General features: G+C 37.8%; 1 protein-coding gene across 13 annotated transcripts in view; it reads left to right on the top strand.

Annotated features, from left to right (window-relative positions):
- CEP44 (centrosomal protein 44) overlaps positions 1–19,563 on the top strand; it is a 34,827-nt gene extending 15,264 nt beyond the window's left edge. For 4 of the 13 annotated variants that reach the window (XM_042243555.2, XM_012129337.4, XM_060411042.1 and 1 more), the window contains 5 exons: positions 375–581; positions 1,369–1,444; positions 3,956–4,080; positions 4,333–4,370; positions 5,148–7,520. In XM_042243555.2, the coding sequence (XP_042099489.1) occupies positions 375–581; positions 1,369–1,444; positions 3,956–4,080; positions 4,333–4,370; positions 5,148–5,190 (489 nt within the window). In that variant the 3' untranslated portion in view covers positions 5,191–7,520. Of the gene's footprint in view, positions 1–374; positions 582–1,368; positions 1,445–1,546; positions 7,521–17,991 lie in introns of those variants that run through there. The other 9 variants (XM_027964623.3, XM_012129326.4, XM_042243554.2 and 6 more) reach the window with 3 other exon arrangements.
- Positions 19,564–21,899: the final 2,336 nt, after the last annotated feature.

Below are 21,899 nucleotides of genomic sequence, written 5' to 3'. Positions count from 1 at the left end.
TGGAAAAAAATGATGCACTACAGCCCTTTCATTTTCCTTTTGGGGCCCTTGCTGTCCTTTGTGCCCTCTTTCCCTCTCTTTCCATGAGTATTATTTCTATTACTTTGTAGTCACAGACCCCTGTTATAATGTCTGGTCATTACTGCTTCTGTTAAAACTTCTTTTTATGTCTTTTATGCCTTGAGACTTACCTCTTATTATATAGTTGATATGTAAAAGCTACCAGATATCCATTAGGCTTATTTCCTGTTTATAGCAACAGAACAAGCTCAGTATACTTTCATTTGTTGGTCATTTCCTCTTAGTTTTCCTAATTATAAGAAGCTATTAGTTATAGTTTTATTTTCCTAACTGATACTATTCTATCATTTTAGGATATAAAAGTCAATCCTGAGGTTGCTGCATTACAGTCTATGCTTGCTGAATGCCAAGAAAAGCTTAAGAAACTGACTTGCATAGAGAGTAGATTAGAATCTTTGGAAGAAAAAATGAAAGGGAAAGTGATGGTGAATGAAAAAACCTGGGCTAATCTTCTGAGTCGTGTCACTCTTCTTGAAACCGAAATGCTTTTATCTAAAAAGGTATTTTCTTTCCTTTGCTTTTACAGAGTGTCTCAGATATAATAAAGAACTTTTATTCATTATTATGTGTGTATTCTTCAGGATGCTAAATAAGAGACTGTTTTGGGTCTTGGGAAATATTTAGTTGGAATGAAGTCCTAGTAGGACACAGCCTGTTTGGTGGTGCCTGTTGTGACTATTGCTTTTCCCTTTATCCAGTAAGAAAATCTGATGAACTTGTATCAATTTCTGGTCCTAGTCTATCTTCTTAAAAAGTAGATTCAAGGTTTCTATCTCCTTCCATATTTGAAAGATCAATTTTTTTGTTGTTGTTTTTTTTACTTTACAATACTGTATTGGTTTTGCCATACATCAACATGAATCCACCACGGGTGTACATAAGTTCCCACTCCTGAACCCCCCTCCCACCTCCTCCCCATACCATCCCTCTGGGTTATCCCAGTGCACTAGCCCGAAGCATCCTGTATCCTGCATCGAACCTAGACTGGCGATTTGTTTCTTATATGATATTATACATGTTTCAGTGCCATTCTCCCAAATCATCCTGCCCTCTCCCTCTCCCACAGAGTCGAAAAGTCTGTTCTGTTCTGTACATCTGCGTCTCTTTTGCTGTCTCGCATACAGGGTTATCATTACCAGAAAGATCAATTTTTATATGTAGAGATATTTATGTTTTGCTTATAAATAAGATAAAAGTAAGCATATATATGTTATGCTTAGCAGTAAGAATATAAATTGAGAACATATGTTTTCATTTTATTCTAAATACTAAATTGCATTATTTCAGAATAATGAATATATAGAGTTTAATGAGATGAGTGAAGACTATGCTTCCAGTAGTGACATGGACAGTCTCAATCCAGGTGAGCTCTTGGTGTATTGGAATTGGTGATATGATTAGGAGATCTCACAAAAATGTTTTTATAGTATTTGATTATTTTAATCCCTGAAACCTTATTTTTTAGAAATTGCAAAACTCCTAAGAAGAAAGAAAATACTGAACTTATAGACAAGTCAAGAGTTTCTAGAAAAGCCAACTTACATATAGTAGTGAAATAAATTCTAATGTACAAAATTGCAAACTTGTAGAGGCATTTTATTCTTTTATTTGCAAAGTGCTTTAGAATAATAAATGGACCTCTGTAGTTTCTCATTTAAATTTAACAATAACTTTCACCAGGAATGGCTTCCCTGGTGGCTCAGATGGTAAAGAATCTGTCCGCAATGCAGGAGACCTGGGTTTAATCCCTGGGTCAGAAGATCCCCTGGAGAAGGGCATGGCAACCCACTGCAGTATTCTTGGCTGGAAAATCCCATGGACAGAGGAGCCTGGCAGCTACAGTCCATGGGATCACAAAGAGCTGGACATGACTGAGTGCCTAACACATAATAACTTTCACATATGTGAATAATATATGTAGAAGAAAAAAACACATTTGTCAGTAACGTGTAATGTGTTAAAAACCTCTTATATTTCAACAGTTCACCGATGATGATAGAATGTGAAGGACCTAAAATTGGGGCAGTCGCCATGTCCCTTAACTTCTTTGGCTACTGGCATTTCCATTGTGACTGAACAGCAGGGATAAGGTTTCTAAGCTGCTTTTCAGTGATAGCTTTTTTTTTTTTTCGATTCTTACACTTTTTGAAAAGACAAAGGTCTAAATTTTATCTCACATTATAAGTAAATCATATTTGCAGAAGAGATATTTTTCCAACTGAGAATTCATAATCAAGCTATAGTAATAAAAATTTAATTCTCGGACAATACAAGTGCTCTATTATCCACATTTTACAGATGAGGAAGAGAGAGATTTAACTGCCAAAAGCTGCATAGCTACTGAATGATCGGACGTGTTTGAATTGAGGCAAATTAGCTCTGACGTTTTCTTCTCAGCACTGCATACTTAGTGTACATGCCAGTTTCATTCCACAGAGAGCAATTTCAATATTTAGGTTATTAGGTACAGTTATTAGAGATGCTGTTTCTGGCACTAAATTTATTATAGACTACAAGTTTCAGATTTGGTAAAAGTTGGCTTTTTTTCTCTTTATTATTCATTACTCAACAAATTTCTAAGCTCAGTTCCAAGACCCTTGAGAGCAAGAACTTTATCTTATGGTCTGTCCACATAATGTCTGTATTTTTGTCCCCAGTAAATATTTACGGTAGACATCAAGTTTTCATGCCCTGCAAGAATACTGAATGCCTGCTATTTGCAAACATTGTCTTTGCCAAGTTCATTGTTGCCTGTTTGGGCTTAAACTTTTTAAATAACATATTGCAGCACATACTATTAACCCCTTAGTTAAACACAGAACCAAGTTTAAGACCTGCGCTAGGACTCAGAGTGATGAGCAGACAGACTACTGTCTGACATGGATTATAGATTAGGAATGAGGTGAATACTTGTCTCAAAAAATTTTTAGTCTGACCCTGATCAATTAAGAGTCAAATTTATGAAGTTTCTACATTATATCTTACCTATACATGCTACCTGGAAGAAGAGGGTTTGACTTCTTTTGATGCTGAGAGTAGCAGTTCACCAATCTGATCTTAGAATCATGTTGGGTTGGGGGTGGTTTCTGTGAAGTTCATGCTGATGAGTGAGTAGAGGAATGGAGCCAACAGGCAAGAGACTGTGGCTTGATGAGAGCCTAAAGTTCTCATGTGGTAATATTCTGTTCCACAATACAAAGATTGTCTGTGTAGGCTTATGGTAAACTGTGTAAAATAGTTTAAATGGGTACCTGATTTTTTTTGGGGGGGGCCCTTGTTTTTGCATATGTACCATGACTGAAAATGCAGGGCTTATGGGGTTGATTGGACAGACACTTGTCTTTTCTGTGATGTTCTATAATTGATTCAGTTGTAGGAAAGACTTGCCATTATTTTGCTGAATGAATAATATCAGGATACTGGAAAAGGAAAGTTATTCAGTTATATAGAGAAATGAATCTGTGAACCCTGAATTTTAAGCAATTTTTTCCATACATATCAACTAAGGGTAGAATGTTTCTTGATTTTTAGGAAGTATATACAGTCAGTTTTAGTAATAATTGCCACTATTTTAAGAAAAGAAAATTCATGGGTCGGTAGCCTATATTTAAAAATACATTAACTTGTATATTCAGTTGATTGCTATCATGATAAAGATAATATTACTTTTCTTGATTTTTATTGGCCAGTTTTTAACATCTAGATCTTCATGTGCAGGTCATTATCCTAAAAGAATATTAAAGACTCATCTAGACCTATACCAGTAGCCATTTTATATTGAGATGTTTATTTTCCTTCCCTCTATACATAAAATTTTAGATATTTGACTCTCCCATGAAAGGAAAAGTTAATCTAAAAATTAATTTCTCCACAGATAGAAAAAGCAAAGAGGAAAGGCATGCAAATATTCCTTTATCCTTTGGTTATAGTACGGTGTCATCAAATTCAACTCCCAGAACCTCAACTGTTAATTACTGTGGTTTGAAAGAGATCTCAGAGGTAAGAAGAATCTGGCAACCACTTACATGATTTCCTTTGTAATGCCAGAAAAAGTAAGCATTCGATTTAGTTGTAGATGCCATTGGCAAGACAAATAGTGAAACTATAAATCTCAATCTCATAAAAATTCTTTGTGATAAATAAACAGTACTTAGTGCAGTGTTTTAGACTGTGTTTTATATGTTCACGGTCCATCTTGGATTATGGTTTACTTTGAGAAATCGCCTAAATTTGTTGCTTTTTAAATTAAAGGAAACAACAATGCAGAAAATGGAAAGGATGAAAAAAATGTAAGTAACCAGAAAAGGGCAACAGAGATTCATTTCTCTACAGGGAATTGTGTTGGATTACAGTATATAAAGAATGTACATGTGTGTTTTAAACCTTGAAGGTCTCTCAATCAGGTGTGGAATTTCCTTCAAGACTCCAGTGAATAATAAATCCATCTACAGTTATGTGTTTGTGAGATGAGTCACTGTTTTTGTTTCCAACAAGCGATGTAAAACATTGTTAATGAAATTAATTGCAGATTAAAGAGTGTGATGATATTTTTGGTTGATATTAATAGTTAATCAAGGAATTATCTATTTTTGATAACTAGTTTGTCAAACTGTTAAATTTTATGTATGTAGATGAATGGTGTGGGGGCATATAAGTATTGTTAAAGTGTTGCTAGTCTTTTTCAGAAAGTTGTTGGTATGATAATACTGAATATGATACTTTGATCTAATATAAATTATGTGTATTTTTTAGAGAGAAGTTGAAATAAAATATGAAATTATGTAAGGTTATCATGCAGCCTACTACTTTAAAAAACTATATATATATTTTTTTGAAATTTGAAATGTGCTGAAATAACTTATGCTCCACGATTTAAAGACTTAAAATTGACTCTAGTTATTTTACTTTCCCTTCTGGCCCCAGTATACTTATTAACAGTACTTGTACCTATAAATAGGCACTGAAGTTTATTTAAGGCTCAAAAGCATAATTTCAGCAACCTAAATCCTACACCTCACTATGGATTAGTTATTTACTTAATATATTATTTATTTATTATATTTCAGGTTTGAAGAAACTGCAGAGTTACTGAAATGTCCAAATCACTAATTATAGAATTGTCTGCATGAACTTCTCTAGGACTTTGGCTACTGTACATGTTGTATATTTTAAAGAGTTCTCTATGCCATTTCAATACACTGGAATGTTCTTATTAGAACTTGAATTCCATTTGGTATATTTGCTTTTTGGTTCCATATTGAATAAATACTTAAATATTTTTGCGCTTTGATTATACTGCTTTACTGTTTTGCTATTAGGACAGCTAAGGTGCCAGTACACTTCTTTTAGAGCGTGAAGTCATTCCAGCACTATATTTTTGTGTCGACATTTGTTGGCAGTGTGGTGAATAATATGTTTTTTAAAGTACAGGCTTGAGGACCATGGTTTACATCCTGTTGGAAACGCTCCACCTGGGACTTGCATGTTGTCCCTAGGAGGCTCTCATACCTACCATCTTGCCATCTGTACTAATGAATATGTTGTAATGAAAATTTGAAAATACTAATTGAAGTTTAAAATATACAACTGTTTCATGTGCAGTCAAAAGGCAGCAACACATTTTCAATTAATGTTGAGGAAGTCACGGCATGATTCTCCTTTTGTGTTTGGCAGCAAGTTGGACAGTTGTGAAAAATGTGTTGAGTGTTTTAGTACTCTATTCTGTAACACATTTTAAGAACAGCAGCTCAGACACAGATGGTGGCCGTTCAGTATTACAAGATACACAATGAGTATTTTTGTTTGTTTGTTTTTTTAAATGATGGGAAGTTATATTCTTTTTGAGAGAGAAAATAATCTTAGATGAACTTAGAGAAAAGTGGAATTCATTTTAAATAACTAGATGAATTATTTTATTTACTCATATGTTTATATAATGTAATTTGATATTTGCCACATGTGAAACATTAATAGTAAGTTAAAATTCTAAGTATAAGTAACCTAAAAAATACTTTAATTATTCTAATACAGGGACATGTGGAGTCATCATATTTTAAAATTATGAACTTTTGAAGTTAGCATACAACTTTGAGTTTAGTAGCTTCAGTAAATATTTCTAGAATTAATGAATTCATTTAGCTTTATTTCTTTCATTTGCAAAAAGTTATAAACCAAGAGATTATGAAAAACCACCTTTATCAATGAAACTTCTAAAAATTTAGTATCTGTAGGCATGGAATTGTAGCACCACCTTGTGGTTTATATGCTGGTATTTTATCTTTCATTAAGATATGTGGTTTCCTGTAAAATATAGGATCTTATTTTCCCTTTGAAAAATCAGATTCAAGTTTTAAAAAGAAATGTTTTGGAATCTTTTTTGCACAAAAGAGAAGTTATCTTCTTTTCTCATGGTCTCTTTTTCCCCTCTCTCTCCTTTATGTAGTATACACATATACCAATTGTTATTGTTTAGGCTCTTAAGTTGTGTCCACTCTGTGACCTCATGGACTGTAGCTCGCCAAGCTCCTCTGTCCATGGAATTCCCAGGCAAGAATATTGTAGTGGGTTGCCATTTCCTTCTCCAGGGGATCTTCCTGACAGAGGGATAGAACATGCGTCTCCTGCATTGGCAGGTATATTCTTTACCACTGAGCCACCAGGGAAGCCATGAATACCAATTAAAAGATTTTAAACATTTTAAATTTCCTGATATACATTAAGTGTGCCAAATATAAATTTCTATTGAAAATATAATAAAAGATGTCATATTGTCTAGTAGAATTTGGAATCCAAATTTTTTCATACTTTTATCTAACAAACTTACACAGGAATTAATGAAAACAACTCATAAGAACACCATGCATTTATACTTACAAAGAATCTTACTACTTTGACAATGTAATTTTTTGGGGAAAAGAAAGCAAATTTGACTTCATTGAAGTTATTTATTATTCTTTTAACTCTCCTGGAAATGGTAGAAAACTTTTTCCTCTTAGGTGATTTGGTGAGTAGCTTGAAACCATAAACCAGCCACTTGAAGTTCTTAAGAAAGTAAGGAAGGGGACTCCTGGTGAGATTATTTGGAGCTACATAATTAAACCTGCAGTTAACTAGAATTTTCACGAACTCCATCCCCTTAATTTTCCCCTAAGTGGGATGAAAGGTATTTATTATACTGCTCACAAAGGTATCAGCACCTGGTGTGGCCCTACCTATGCTGTGCTCTGAATACATCTGGATAGAGATCAGATAGAAACACTGAGAATTCATAAGGTGAAGGAAGAAGTAATGTCAACTCTATGAAAATTGTAGGCATAGCTGAGGAATATTAAGTTGGAAAAAATGGCTCTACATTTGTTTGTTTGTTTCACTCTAACACTTTGTAATGTCGTGTTTTAACATGTAATACATTCCCTGAAAAATAAAACTTCAAGACTTTGGAGGCTGCATTTCATGCTACTCATTCCTACAGCTTTACATCGTTGACAGGCACTTGGGGAGGCATTAAAAAGTAAATGAAGCTTGTCAATTTTACAAACTACAACACTTTCTGAGATCCAATAACATTATAGGTTTAATTTTTACTTTTTAACAATTCCCAAGGTCATCTAGTGAAAATGTCAGGTTTCTTACCCTGCTCACTCAGAGTGATAAAAGACAGCAGTAGTGACACAGAGAACATGCAGATTTATTGGGATGGGAGGGGATCTTTCACAATCCATACTCATTTGATTATGGTTTTTATATCTAATACTTGTAGTAGTATGAATGTCTTATTTGTCTCTAAAGTTCACAAATCACAAAAATTATTTGATTTAAAAAATTTTAATATGAAATATTCAACTCAACATTTTAAGATTAAGGATAGAACACTTGGATTCCCCTGATGGCTCAGTGGTAAAGAATCCACCTGCCATTGCAGGAGACATGGCTTCGATCCCTGATGGGAGGATCCCACATGCTGCAGAGCAACTAAAGCCTGTACACCACAGCTGCTGAGCCTATAGGCTCTCGAGCCTGGCAGCCACAACTGCTGAAATCACATGCCTCAACTACTGAAGTCTGAGCACCTAGAGCCTGTCCTCTGCAATAAGCCACTACAATTAGAAGCTGTCACACCACAGCTAGACAGTAGCCTCTGCTTACCTCAACTAGAGAAGAGCCCATGGCAGCAACATAGACCCAGTATAGCCAAAAAAAAAGCATTTATTCAATAAGTATCCCAGATGCATAAATAATTTGAGTTATATATTATGGATGGGTATGAAGATAAAGGAGGGTGTCATAATTACTGATTTCTGAATCTGACATCTTAATTTCAATTTAACATCAGCCATTTAGATGTTATATCATCTTGCTATATCTGGTAATGTATTTAAATGTGGAAAATAATATGTAGCATGAATTTATAAGTTGATTATTTTTAACATAATTTCCCATACTTAAAGCATGAATATTTCTGAGCCTTAATGCAGTAAGTTTCTCCCAATAAAAAAGGTGAGCAATTTTTAGAAACTACCATAATTTTAAAAGCTTGCACAAAACTAGGTAGGTCTAATTTAAAGCACTAAAAGCCAGAGAATTTTTACCGGAAAAAAAAAAAAAAAGTGAGATTTCTGCTTGCAGCAATATGACAAGATATTAAAAGAATTTTTTAAACTCCTGCAAGAAACCATCAAACATTCTGGAGGAAATGCACTATATATTTATCACAAGAAATTGAAAGAAATTCTTACGGACCTAAAGAAGAGGAAGCAAAAATTCAGAGGGCTTGCAGCTGACTTGGGGTAGTTTGTTGACAGTAGGAACCTAAGGCCTTGAGGGTTTTTCCTTCTTGTTTTCTCATCAGCCTGATTGTGGAATAATTTACATATAATAAAACTTCCTTGGTGGTCCAGTGGTTGAGAATCCGCCTGCCAATGCAGGGGACAAGGGTTCCATTCCTGGTCTGGAAGTTCAGGGCGGCTAAGTCGGAGTACCACAACTACTGAAGCTTATGCCCTGGAGGCCATTCTCTGCAATAAAGAAGCCGCTGCTGCAGTGAGAAGCCGTTGCAATGAAAAGCCCATGCGTTGAAACTAGAGAAAGCCCGTGCTCAGCAAAGAAGACCCAGCACAGCCAAAAATTAAAATTTTTTTAATTACATACAAATGTTTTAAATTAATTCACCAGTTAACAGAATTCAGTGAGTTTTTATGTTCATGCGATTACTTTCCTAATCAAGATCTAGAACATGCTGCTCTGTACCAAGGGTGTTCCTCCACCTCCACCCTTGTCTTAACAACCATTGGTTTGCATTCAGTCATTTTAATATTGCCATTTCTAAAATTTCACATAAATGTAATTATACAGTATTTTCCTTTTGAGGTTCACTCATGTACTCTTGCCTGGAAAATCCCATGGGCGGAGGGGCCTGGTGGGCTGCAGTCCATGGGGTTGTGAAGAGTCTGACACAACTGAGTGACTTCACTTTCACTTTTCACTTTCATGCATTGGAGAAGGAAATGGCAGCCCACTCCAGTGTTCTTGCCTGGAGAATCCCAGGGACGGGGGAGCCACCAGGCTGCTGGTGGACTGCCGTCTTTGGGGTCACACAGAGTCGGACACGACTGAAGTGACTTAGCAGCAGCAGGAGCAACATGTTGTATAAGGGCAAGTTCTTTCCCTTATATCACTGAGCCATATTTCATTGTGTGGAAATACCACAGTTTCTAGATGACTTATCAGTTGATGGACATTGGGTTATTTCTGGTTTGGGAATGTTATGAAGAAAGCTGCTGTGGACATTAGGATGCAAGTCTATTTAAAAATACACTTTTGCTTCTCTTGGGTAAATACCTAGCAATGGAATGGCTGGGTCATGTGATAGGTTATGTTTAACTTTTATGAGAAACTGCTACACTGTTTTCCAAAGTGGCTGTGCCGTTACTTTTCCCACCAGCAGTCTGAGAGTTCCACTTGCTCTACATCCTCACCAACACTTGGTTTTGTCAGTCCTTTGGTGGGTGTGTGACCCCGGCTAGTCAGTTTCCAAGCGCAACCCTCACATGGCTCCGCTTGGCCTGCAGCATTCTCTTCCTACAGGTGGTGAGCACACCTAACTTAGAAACTGTTAAGAGATCTCACCTGTCCTGAGATCATCTCCGTCACCCTAAGGTAGGACACTCCTCCTCACCAGTGATTAGTAAACAGGAGGTGACAACATGGTACCTCATGGTGTTTTTTTTTTAAACAATTTTATTTGTTTTTGGCTGTACTGGACTTTCATTGCTGTTCTGGCTTTTCTCTTAGTTGTGGCGAGTGAGAGCTACTCTCTCGTTGCAGTGCGCAGGCTTCTCATTGTGGTGGTTTGTCTTGTTGCAGAGCATGGGCTATAGGGCAAGTGAGCTTAGTAGCTGCGGCTCCTAGGCTCTAGAGCACAGACTCAATAGCCGTGGCGCACAGGCTTGGTTGCTCCGTGGCCTGTGGGATCTTCCCAGGTCAGGGACTGAACGTGCCTCTTGAATTGGCAGACAGCTTCTCCAGCACTGAACCACCAGGGAAGTCCCTCTCATGGTGGTTTTAGTGTGCATTTCTCTAAGATGTTGAGTATCATGTCTTTATTTGCTGTCTGTGTATATTCTTTGGTGAAAGTTTCTTCTTTTCCCTATTTTTATATTGAGTGGTTTGTCTTCCTACTGAGTTGTAGGAGTCCCTTATTGAATACCTGTTTTGCAAAGATTTTTCTCCTACTCTCTGACTTCTCAAATTCATTTCCCTTAACTAGGTACTTTTAAAGAGCAGAAGTTTTAAATTTTAATGACATTCAGTTGATCAATTTATTAGTTGTTGGAACAGGAGTGTTGAAATCTCAATTATAACTGTAGTTGAAGGCTGCAAAAAATTCTCATTTCTTTCAGTTCTGTCCTGTATTTTGAATCTGTTCTTATATAGATTCATAAACACTTTGGGCTGTTATTTCTTCATGATAAATTTATTTCTTTATCACTATGAAATGGCCCTCTTTATCTTGAGTAATATTCTCTCATCTGGAAATCTACTTTGTCTGATTTAATATATCCACTCCAACTTTCTTTTAGAAAGTATTATGGTGTTACTCCCCATCTTTTTACTTTTAATGTATTTGAAGTGGTTTTCCTGAAGAGAATATATACTCTGTCCTTGCTCTTTCATGCAGTCTGTAAATCTCTGGAGTGTTTAGATCATTTACATTTAACTTGATTATGGACATGGTTAGGTTTAAATATACCACCTTATTTGTTTTCTTATTTCCCATTTGTTCTTAATTCTTTTCTTAACCTCTTTTCATGCATTATTTTGCATTAGTTGAGTATTTTTTAATATTTCTATTTTATCTCTTGACTTACTAATTATACTTTATGTGTGTAGTTGCTACAGGTTTGTAGGATACATCTTTAACTTACCACAGGCTACTTTCAAGTAATATTATACCACTTCAAGTATAGTATATGAACATTATAACTACATGTACATTCACCCCTCATGCCTTTTTTGTTAGGCATTTTACTTCTACATGTTTTAATTCCACAAAACATTGTCATTATTTTGGCTTTAAACATTTATTTATTTTTTAAAGAGGTTTCCTAAAAGGTATTTGAAATTATTATAAAACTGTTGTAATTATAACAGTAACTATGATTGCTAAGTAGTTATGGTATTGCAGGGCAGAAAAATAGGCTATTGCAATAAGCAGAGTACAGAGCTTCCTACCAGACTCAACACAGAATAACGATTATGATGAACTGCATTACTGACTAGTGGGAAAAGGATGGACTATTCAGTGAATACAGGCTTCCCTGGTGACTCAGAATCTGCCTGCCAATGCAGGAGATGGGTTAGATCGCTTGGTTGGGAAGATCCTGTGGAGAAGGAAATGGCAACCCATTCCAGTATTCTTGCCTGGAGAATCCCATGGACAGAGGAGCCTGGAGGGCTACAGTCCATGAGGTTTCAGAGTCGTGCACGACTGAGCATGTGTTACACTACATTCAGTGAATAGTTTTAGGAAGGCCTGACTGTCATGGGGTGGGGGAGATTAAATTAGAGCCTCATTTTATACCATTCAGTCATTTAAAGGTAGATTAAAGACATAAATATGGAAATAGAAATGAAAGTGAGGTCTGTGAGCAGCAGCACCAGCATCAAGTGCAGACTAAATCTGCATTTAAAAATATGCATATGAACGTTAGGGAAGCACTGGAAAAGATGATCTTTGTGGAAATAGTTCTTAACTCAAATTGCACAGGTCATAAAAGAAAACATAAAATTGACATATGGGAGTTGAATTACTAACTAGAAAGATGGTGGCTTCCTGGAGGGTTGGTTGTTCATGCAGAAGGTAGCCCTCCCTGCAGATCTGTTGGCTGGAAGGTACTTGGCTGAGCACCCCCAGCATCCTCCACCTCCTGCACAAATGGCGTGGCTTAAACTAGCCAAAACAGGAAACGATGTGATGGGTAAAGAGAACCATAGACATGGCAGAGCCCAGAAATCTCACTGAGAAGGAGGAGACAGCTCTGCAGGCATTCCAGTCTGGAGGGAATGAGAATCGGGCACTGGGGCTTGGGCCAGTGCGGGCAGCCATGGTGTGTGTGCAGGAGAGGTGGATGGGGCTCATGACTGCCCTGCTATCCCATCTCTCCACTCCCTGCCATCCCACAGGATGTCTGCCCACAAAGCCCAGGTATGTATGTTGAGGGGCAACTGTCTGAACCTGTCTGTGGAAATGCTGTCAATGTTAAAGGGCCTTAACAGTTCCAAAACCAATACCCTTTGTGCCTCTCAAGATGATATAGATGTTCATATGGATGAAACACAGGATGAGTTCACAGAGGCATGAGTTAGTGCTGGTGGCTCTGGCTTGACTGTCAAGCCCAGTGTCCATCTCCAGAGGGCTTGTTCAGCTGCTTCATACCAACTGGAGATGCACCTGCAACCTGGAGCGCCCCTTCCACCTCAATGGCAAGAGACCTGACGGTGGGTCATGGAGAATGGCCAGATCTTTGCACATCTGTATTTTCTACTTTCTCCTTCTCCACCTCACCCACTCTGTGAGCTCTGATCTTCCCCAACAGAGTGTGCGAAGACAGTGGTTCCAGCACTCACATTTCTTCTTTAATGTCACATAAAATGTCTACAGTGGAGCTGATTGAGATTGCAGAGGTGAGCTGGCCATACAGAGTCCATGGGTGCAGGGTCACTCTGGAGCAGCACTGCCTGAAGCCCTCAGGTTGCACACACCTGGAAGCCAAACTACAGGAGTGACCGTGCTGGAGAAGGAGGGCGATCCTCTGAGACCAAGGCCACTGTGCAGGCATGTTTCCCCAGCCTTTCCTTCCTGATAGCTGTGGTGGAGGAAGCCACCATCAGAGTTCTTGGGGCAGATAGCTCAACCTCTGAGCTTGGTTTCTTCTCCTGTGAAGGGAAGTTTGCCCTAGGGTACTGGTTCTCAAACTGGGCACTATGGAACCCGTGGAGGTTCCAGAAGTTCCTGGAAGACTTTGGTAGGAAGCGCAGAAACCGTGAGAGGAGCCCCAGGAAATCTGAGCACTCGTCCCCCATGACTCCCAGCTGATGCCTCTGTCTCCATTTGTAAATTTTATTCTTACAAATGTGATTTTTACCACTGAAATACAAATTTGAGAATCCCTTAAAAATATTTCAGTCTATCAAAATAAGATGTGAGATGACAAAGCAGAATTTTTTTTAGTAGGAATAACCAACAAGTTAGTATTCAGCATCTAAAAGGAACATCCCTAAATAAATATTCCAATAGAATACAAAAGATGAGTTACTGAGAAAAGACATCCTGAATGAGCAATATACAATAAAAAAATACAGTCAATGTGCAAAATTTTAAGTCATTACTAAGTTTTATTAAGGGTGTGGTCAACCAAGTCTTAAATATCTGATTGAAGTGTAGTCAGTACAATGACTTTGCAGATAGTTTGGCAAAAAACTTGTAAGATGTGCGTGTCCTATGAAGTAGCAATGCTGCCCCGCAGCATATACCTTAGATAAATTCCCTCATAAGTATTGACAGAATTTATAAGGATATTCATAGTATTTATAGTAGCATTTCATCAAATTGCCAACAAAAATAGTAACCACTGGTGACAACTGAGGCTGAAGAGGTAGAATCTTATATATTATCCTAAGGAGCTTTATCTTGAGAAACAATGGGAAGCCACGAGGACTAGAATATTATTTTAGGAAGATGTCCCTCGTAGTGTTTGAGGAGGAACAAGGAGAGGGCAAAGCTGGAGGCTGGGGGACTAGTTAGAGAATGCTTACAGGGTCCAGGAGAGAAACGAGGCTGAAGGTAAAGAAAGAGCATTGGAGATGAAGAGGGGACAGAAGAGAGAGACACTGACTGGATAAGGAAGAAAGGGTGTTTCTGCCTTGGATAGGTGATAATCACCTGACAGCTTTGACAGCAGTCCCATGGAGTCACTTTAAAGCGCCCTGTCTCCAGTGGGTCCAGCAGGATAAATAACATCCAACAGATCACTTCAGATAAATATTTTGATTTGTTGACTGGGCTCCCTTATACTGGTTGATACCAATTTAGTATAATGTCTACCTCAGTGATTTAGTTGCTTCATAGTAGCAATCAGTTTTCTGGCAGTGGTTTTACAAAGTTCTAAAAGACTCAACTACAGCCCTTTTTCTTTGAACTACTTAAAGATGGTCTCTGCTATGTCCTGGGACTGGCCCTGTTTCCTCTGTTCTCCCAGTGATATCAAAAGGCAACCTTTGTGCATGGATTCATCAACTGGGGCCTATCTTCAAGTCAAAACCATGGCATTGTTCATTTTGGTTTTGGAATTAAAGACCATAAAATTGGTTGGGGTTTTTGTTGTTGTTTTTTGTTTGTCTTTTCATTTTGTTTGTTTTCTCTGAAAAGTGAATAAGTATAATTATTAATGTGGGATAATCTACTTAATGGTGGTGGGGATTGCAGACACATTTGCTGTCTGCTCTCACGCTTAACTTTCTTTGGGGGATTTACCCAAATTTCCTAGTGGGTAACAATACTTTCCCTTTCTGAGCCATGTGTTGTTGTTGTTTACTCACTAAGTCATGTTTGACTCTTGTGACCCTATGGACTGTAACTTGCCAGGCTTCTCTGTCCATGGGATTTTCCAGGCAAGAATACTGGAGTGGGTTGCCATTGCCTTCTCCAGGGGGTATTCTTGACCTGCATCTCTTGTGTCTCCTGCATTAGCAGGGGATTCTTTATCATACAACCACCAGGGAAGCCCTAAGCCTCAAGCAAAATGACTTCAGGTATAAGCCCACTTGCCTTATAACTCATTCTACTGATTCCCAGACACTGATTGACAGATGAGCAGGCCACTCAACTGTAGGCAAAGAACTTGGTCTTCTGGGGAAGATGAGTTTCCTTCCCTTGCCTCCATAGCTACCAGAAAAGACTCTTAACTCTGTTCAGTGTGATGTGAGGGTGTGGCTCTGGAGTTGATATACTTGCTTGTGCCTGAGTGAAAAGCTGCCATGTGGAACCCACAGAGGAAGGTATGTGTTCACAGCATTTAAGATGCTGAAGGAAGCTTCTTGCAAAGCCAGGTCTCTTTGTGGATTTTCACTGCCATGAAACAGTACACTGCTATTATTAGAGACCTTATGGGTGTAATGACGTACCCAGAAAATTATGTGTAACTTTTGAAAAATCAACCTCATTTCTTTATTTTCTCATGACAAGAACTATTTGATATATATGATTTCTTAACCCTAATACTTTGACACATGTAAAAGATACAGTTACACAACTCAAGCAGATTAGCTTCAACATGGAAGGTATCAATTGTTCTTAACTTTTCAGGTCCAAACCATCATTTAAGGACAATAACAACAGTGAGCCTTTAACGTTTAAGATTAGGATGTAAAGAATTATTACAACTATGTTGTTGTTTAGTCACTAAGTCATGTCTCTTTGCAGCCCCATGGACTGTAACCTGCCTGGCTCCTCTGTCCATGGGATTTCCCAGGAAGGAATACTGGAGTGGGTTGCAATACTGGAGTGGGTTCTTCTCCAGGGAATCTTCCCGATCCAGGGATTGAACCTGCATCTCCTCGATTTCAGGCAGATTCTTTAACACTGAGTCACTGGGGAAACCCTGTGACAACTATACTTCCCATTTTATCAGGAAAGTAAATCAGGAGGAGTAGGAGAATACACAGGAAAGCACTTTTCTCAAACACACAAAAAAATTACATTTTAAAAAGAGCTGGTCCTAAGAATGTTCAGATAAGTTGCTACCTCTTCCCCTCTTGGTCCAGTTTTAGTTGATTTTAAGTTGTAAAAGCTAAAGTTAAAGGAGACATGTGTTTTTAAATTGTTTTCAGTGTATCTTCAAAGTTATAAAGTAGTCAGTGTTAAAATATATCTGGTAGTTTAACAATAACATTTTGCTTTCAGGATAATGTTCTCACACTTTATAGCTTTAAGAATGTACTGTACTCATGGGAAAATGAAAGCTGTTATGAGAAACTAAAGGGAAAAGTTCAAAAGGTAGTCCATGACTTTTTGCCTTTTTTTTTTTTTTAAGTTTAGAGAAAGGATAAGACTGTTTGGATTATGTTGTTCTCTGACTTAGTAAAAAAAATGCTAATGAATATATGTTAACCTTCAGGTTATCAACATTCTTGCTCAAGATAGATTTATAGTAAAAATAGACTACTGAACTGTCTTGTTAAACTTTAAAAGATGAGTTTGGATGAGTTACAAAAAACATCCTCTACCCTGAGGTCAAAAAGAATATGCAAACACAAATTTTTTAGATAAGAAAACTTATTATAGTTTCAGCTTTCATGCTTCTTATTAAAATGACTATGTAAGAAATACAATCTTTTATGGTTTTATTTTACTATATAGCACTCTCTGATTTTCACATTTTCAAAGTACCACATGTTCATTTTCTCCTCATTTTGAAACCATTACAGTATTGTAAAGTAAAAAAAAAATAAAATTAGAAAAAAAATAAATTTATGCCCTTAAAAAAAAAGTACAAAGAGCACCTTAAACTTTGTTAATATTTTGGTGTTATCTTTTTTATTTTTCTATGTGCACATTCATGTGAATTGTGTGAGTTATTAAATGGAGATTATATTTCAGATATAATTTTAATTTTTTCATGGGACTAGTGATCATTTTCCATGTTATTATATTTCTGAATATAAAATATGGATTTTTCACACTATTCTGTCCTAGAAGTTTAACAGTCATTTGACCTTCAATGTGCTGGGCATGATACCATAATCTTTTAAATAATTTCTCTATTGTCCATTTTACTGGTTTATAAAGTTCCTAAATAGAAGAAGTGCCCATATAAGCCTTCCTACATGTACATCTTTGATGGTACATATTATTTCCTTGGGATAAGTTTTTAAGATATGCAGTGATTACGGTAATTGGTATCTATTTCTGACTTTATGTTCACAAAAGTTATATTTTCTATAGGAGTTTTTAAGTATACACTTGCCTTAATTGAATATATTCACTTTGTAGATCTCTACTAATTAGTATCAATACCTATATTATTATACTATTATATTATGATGTCATCATTGTATTTACTATTTTTTAATTAGATTAAAATGATTGCTGAGGCTTCTTATCCCTACAGCTCTTCACCTGAGCCCCACTCCCCAGAGGAAAATATCTTGACCATTTTAAGTCTTTCTCCGGTGTTTTAACTGTATTTGTAAATAATCAGGTTAGTTTTTGCTCATTTGGTCTACTTTTGATTTTATCACTCGACCACCTATTATGGAATAGGAAGAATTAGCATTCTTAAGTGCTATGTACCCATCCTGCTAATCTGTTTATACACTATTTTAATCTCTTGTATTGTGTTTTCTGTTTCCTAGAACCTTCCCACATGGAGTGTCCCATCCTCTTGTTCCCACCCCGGCCGGCTGCGTTCTAGGCCTCCTCCATCCAGCTCGTCCTGGACTCTCCCGGGTCCCTCTCCTGGGTTGCCTCTTCATTTCTGGGAACCCATGTCTCCCTTCCCTTGCTGCACTCGGATGTTTTAGGGGAGCTCCTCCACTAAACCCGGAGCCCCTTCTTCAGCAGTAAGTCTCTCAGTAGGTGGACCTTCACCCTCCGCTTTTCCTTCCTGCAGCATCATCCTTGTCCATCTGATTTCCATTTTCCACCAGCTCATGAAAACCCCTGCTGATGGCCCCTCACCCATATTCATCATGTGTGTTTATAACTTACCTATACCTTTGTTGTGGTGAACGGGGTGGAAGGCCCCACAGGCAAGGAAATACATGCTTTCTTCGAATAGAAAAAGTGCTTCATTCACTCACATATTTTCATTGACTTTACAATACAAAAATACAAAATTTGGGCAAGATTGCTAGAAAAATATTCAGATATGACAAAACACCCATCCTTACTTTCCTCCCATCCTCAACTAAGTCCACACAAATGTAAAGGACTGTGTAACCAGAATAGTGAAAGGGACAAACATAGGCTGAAGAAGTAGGAATTAAAATGTAGTTCAACAGTGAAGACTAGGAAAAAGCTGGGCAGGGCAAATAGGATAGTTCTGTAGGGTTGGTAAAGATTCCCAGGTGGTTCAGTGGTAAAGAACCCGCCTGCCAATGCAGGAGATGGAGGTTCAACCCCTAGGTTGAGAAGATCCCTTGGAGGAGGAAATGGCAACCCACTCCAGTATTCTTGCCTGGGAAATCCCATGGACAGAGGAGCCTGGTGGCTACAGTCCATGGGGTTACCAAGAGTTGGGCAAGACTGAGCCACTGAGCACACACGTAGGGTTGGTAGTATTCACAGAAGCTAGAGCAACAAGGAGAAAACAGATTGAGTCCTTGTATCTAAGATTGCTCCTCCTGGTGTGGTAATATATTCTGAGCTGCACCATGGCATTTATTTTAGTGGAGTAGGAGAAAGCAGTGGCAAAGGATGGAAGGGGAATATAACGGGGATACCATTTGCTTAGCCTGAGAGCCTGCAGCATTGGCAGGGCTAGATCCATTCTATTAATTGCATCACTCACATCTTGTAAACACATTTCCTTAGACCACATGTAATAGGCCTTGGCTCCATTCAGCCCATTTATTGACTCCTCAAATACCTAATGTATAATTTTTTTTTCACGTCATTCTCATCAAATAAAATTCACTTTCATTTTTATGACCATATTTAAAACAGAGAATATCTCCCCAAGTGGTCTTGGGTCTCAAAGTGGCAGAGATTTTATGTGTTTCATGTTTGAACTGCCAAAGATCTCCGGCGATGTATGCATTAACCATAACCCACTTAGAGTTCTGGTTCATATGTTTGCTCAAAGCATAGGGCTACCACCAGAAAGTGTCTCAGCCTAAAAAAGAAAATTACTCCAGTTATGCAGATCCATAAATCCCGGCTCAAGCAATGTATTTTGGGGGTAATAAACACAATTTTGTTCTTAATTGGGTAGAAATAATACTTATGCTTGAACCTGTCGCCTTCCTGGAATTGAAGTCTATCCCACATGGAGACATTCCTCTGTAACGAACACTTTTGCTAGTAAAACCAGTCCACCAGGATATCCAGCCAACACTTCTTGCAGAGGGCAGAGTTCTCTGGAATTTACTGAAAATGGAAAATTGATTACATTGGCCACAGAGGACATTTATATTTATATAAACACTTTAGATAAGGCTTTTAAAAGCCAGAAATCACTTTTAGCAAGATTTCAGAAAAATGTTGTAGTCTTTTTTTATTTTTAATAGGTGTTAGAAGGGTTATTATATTGATATTGACAGCAATTAGGTGATTAATTGAAGAATTTGACTTGAAAGGATGAACTGCTCCAACATTGGTTTGTAATTTTCTTTACTATATGCAGTTCAATTTTGTGGTCTGGCAAATGACCAACAGCCATTCATCTAGTACACATACCTTTCTACAGCTGGATTTTCAAATATGATTATAAAGTTCATATGACAGAAGTGTCCTGAAAATAAATATGTCAGCAGGCTTTGCTTTATTTTATGCATTTATTCTGGACGTAACATAACTTGATACAAACACAGATGACGTTCTAAGACATTTTGCCAGACCTGTTCAAGTACAGCATCGTTTGAGATGGTGGAAGTTGATTTAGAAACACCTGGGTTGAGTATTTCTATCCATGCCTTAAATCCTAAAAGCCTTGCAAGTTTTTATAGTCCTTTCGGGGAAAGACAGGAACTACATTAACACTTGTTAGTATAGCAGTTAATGTACTTCTGAGAAAGACTTTGTAAAATTTTGGAAATGATGCAAAAAAATTAAAGGGAAGATTTAAAAAGAATTAGTGTTTGATCAGCCTCTATTGTGGCTCCCCTGGTGGCTCAGTCAGTAAAGAATACTCCAGCAATGCAGGAGACTGCCTGCAATGCAGGAGACCAGGGTTTGATCCTGAGTTAGGAAAATCTCCTGGAGAAGGAAATGGCAACCCACTCCAATATCCTTCCCTGGGAAATCCTATGGATGGAGGAGCCTGGTGGGCTGCAGTCCATAGAGTCACAAAGAGTCAGACACGACTGAAGCTCCTTAGCATGCATGCATAAGCTGATAGATTAACAGGGAGAAGAACCACAATGTTTCTTCCTCTCTTAACCAGCAACATATTTGCGTTAAACAGCCATCTTCTGGAGCAGTGCCTCCACTTTCCTTGTCAGGAAGACTAATTTTCAGCTAGTGTTATACAAGGGCTACACCATAGCTCATAATGACATTTTTTCTCAAAGTGGGAAGTTTCTTAGGTTATAACATGAGTCACAAAAGTGCCAAGACTTTTGAAAAAGCTCCCTCCCACACAAGATAAAGATTATGATAATAGCAATTATCGTGGCTAACATAGTTGAGTGACTCTGACTGGGCAGAGAGGATTACATGTATGATCTCATTTAAATTTCCCAAGAATACTCCAATTAAAAAGAAAAAGAAAAAATAACTCCCAAGAATAATGACTAATAAGGACCTACTGTACAGCACAGTATTTCTGCTTTATTGACTATGCCAAAGACTTTGACTGTGTGGATCACAATAAACTGGAAAATTCTGAAAGAGATGGGAATACCAGACCACCTCACCTGCCTCTTGAAAAACCTGTATACAGGTCAGGAAGCAACAGTTAGAACTGGACATGGAACAACAGACGCTGGGCTGGAGGAAGCAGAAGCTGGAATCAAGATTGCTGGGAGAAATATTAATAGCCTCAGATATGCAGATGACACCACCCTTACGGCAGAAAGTGAAGAGGAACTAAAGAGCCTCTTGATGAAACTGAAAGAGGAGAGTGAAAAAGTTGGCTTAAAGCTCAACATTCAGAAAACTAAGATCATGGCATCCAGTCTCGTCACTTCATGGGAAATAGATGGGGAAACCGTGGAAACAGTGGCAGACTTTATTTTTCTGGGCTCCAAAATCACTGCAAATGGTGATTGCAGCCATGAAATTAAAAGGCGCTTACTCCTTGGAAGGAAAGTTATGACCAACCTAGACAGCGTATTTAAAAAGCAAAGACAGTACTTTGCCAATAAAGGTCCATCTAGTCAAGGCTATGGTTTTTCCAGTAGTCATGTATGGATGTGAGAGTTGGACTGTGAAGAAAGCTGAGCACCGAAGAATTGATGCTTTTGAACTGTGGTGTTGTAGAAGACTCTTGAGAGTCCCTTGGACAGCAAGGAGATCCAACCAGTCCATCCTAAAGGAGATCACTCCTGAGTGTTCATTGGAGGGACTGATGTTGAAGCTGAAACTCCAATACTTTGGCCAC

The sequence above is a fragment of the Ovis aries genome, chromosome 2 (genome assembly GCF_016772045.2).
Source record: "Ovis aries strain OAR_USU_Benz2616 breed Rambouillet chromosome 2, ARS-UI_Ramb_v3.0, whole genome shotgun sequence".
Lineage (NCBI taxonomy): Eukaryota > Metazoa > Chordata > Mammalia > Artiodactyla > Bovidae > Ovis > Ovis aries.
Note: the sequence above shows the minus strand (reverse complement) of the source record. Positions and strands in the feature narration are given on the sequence as shown.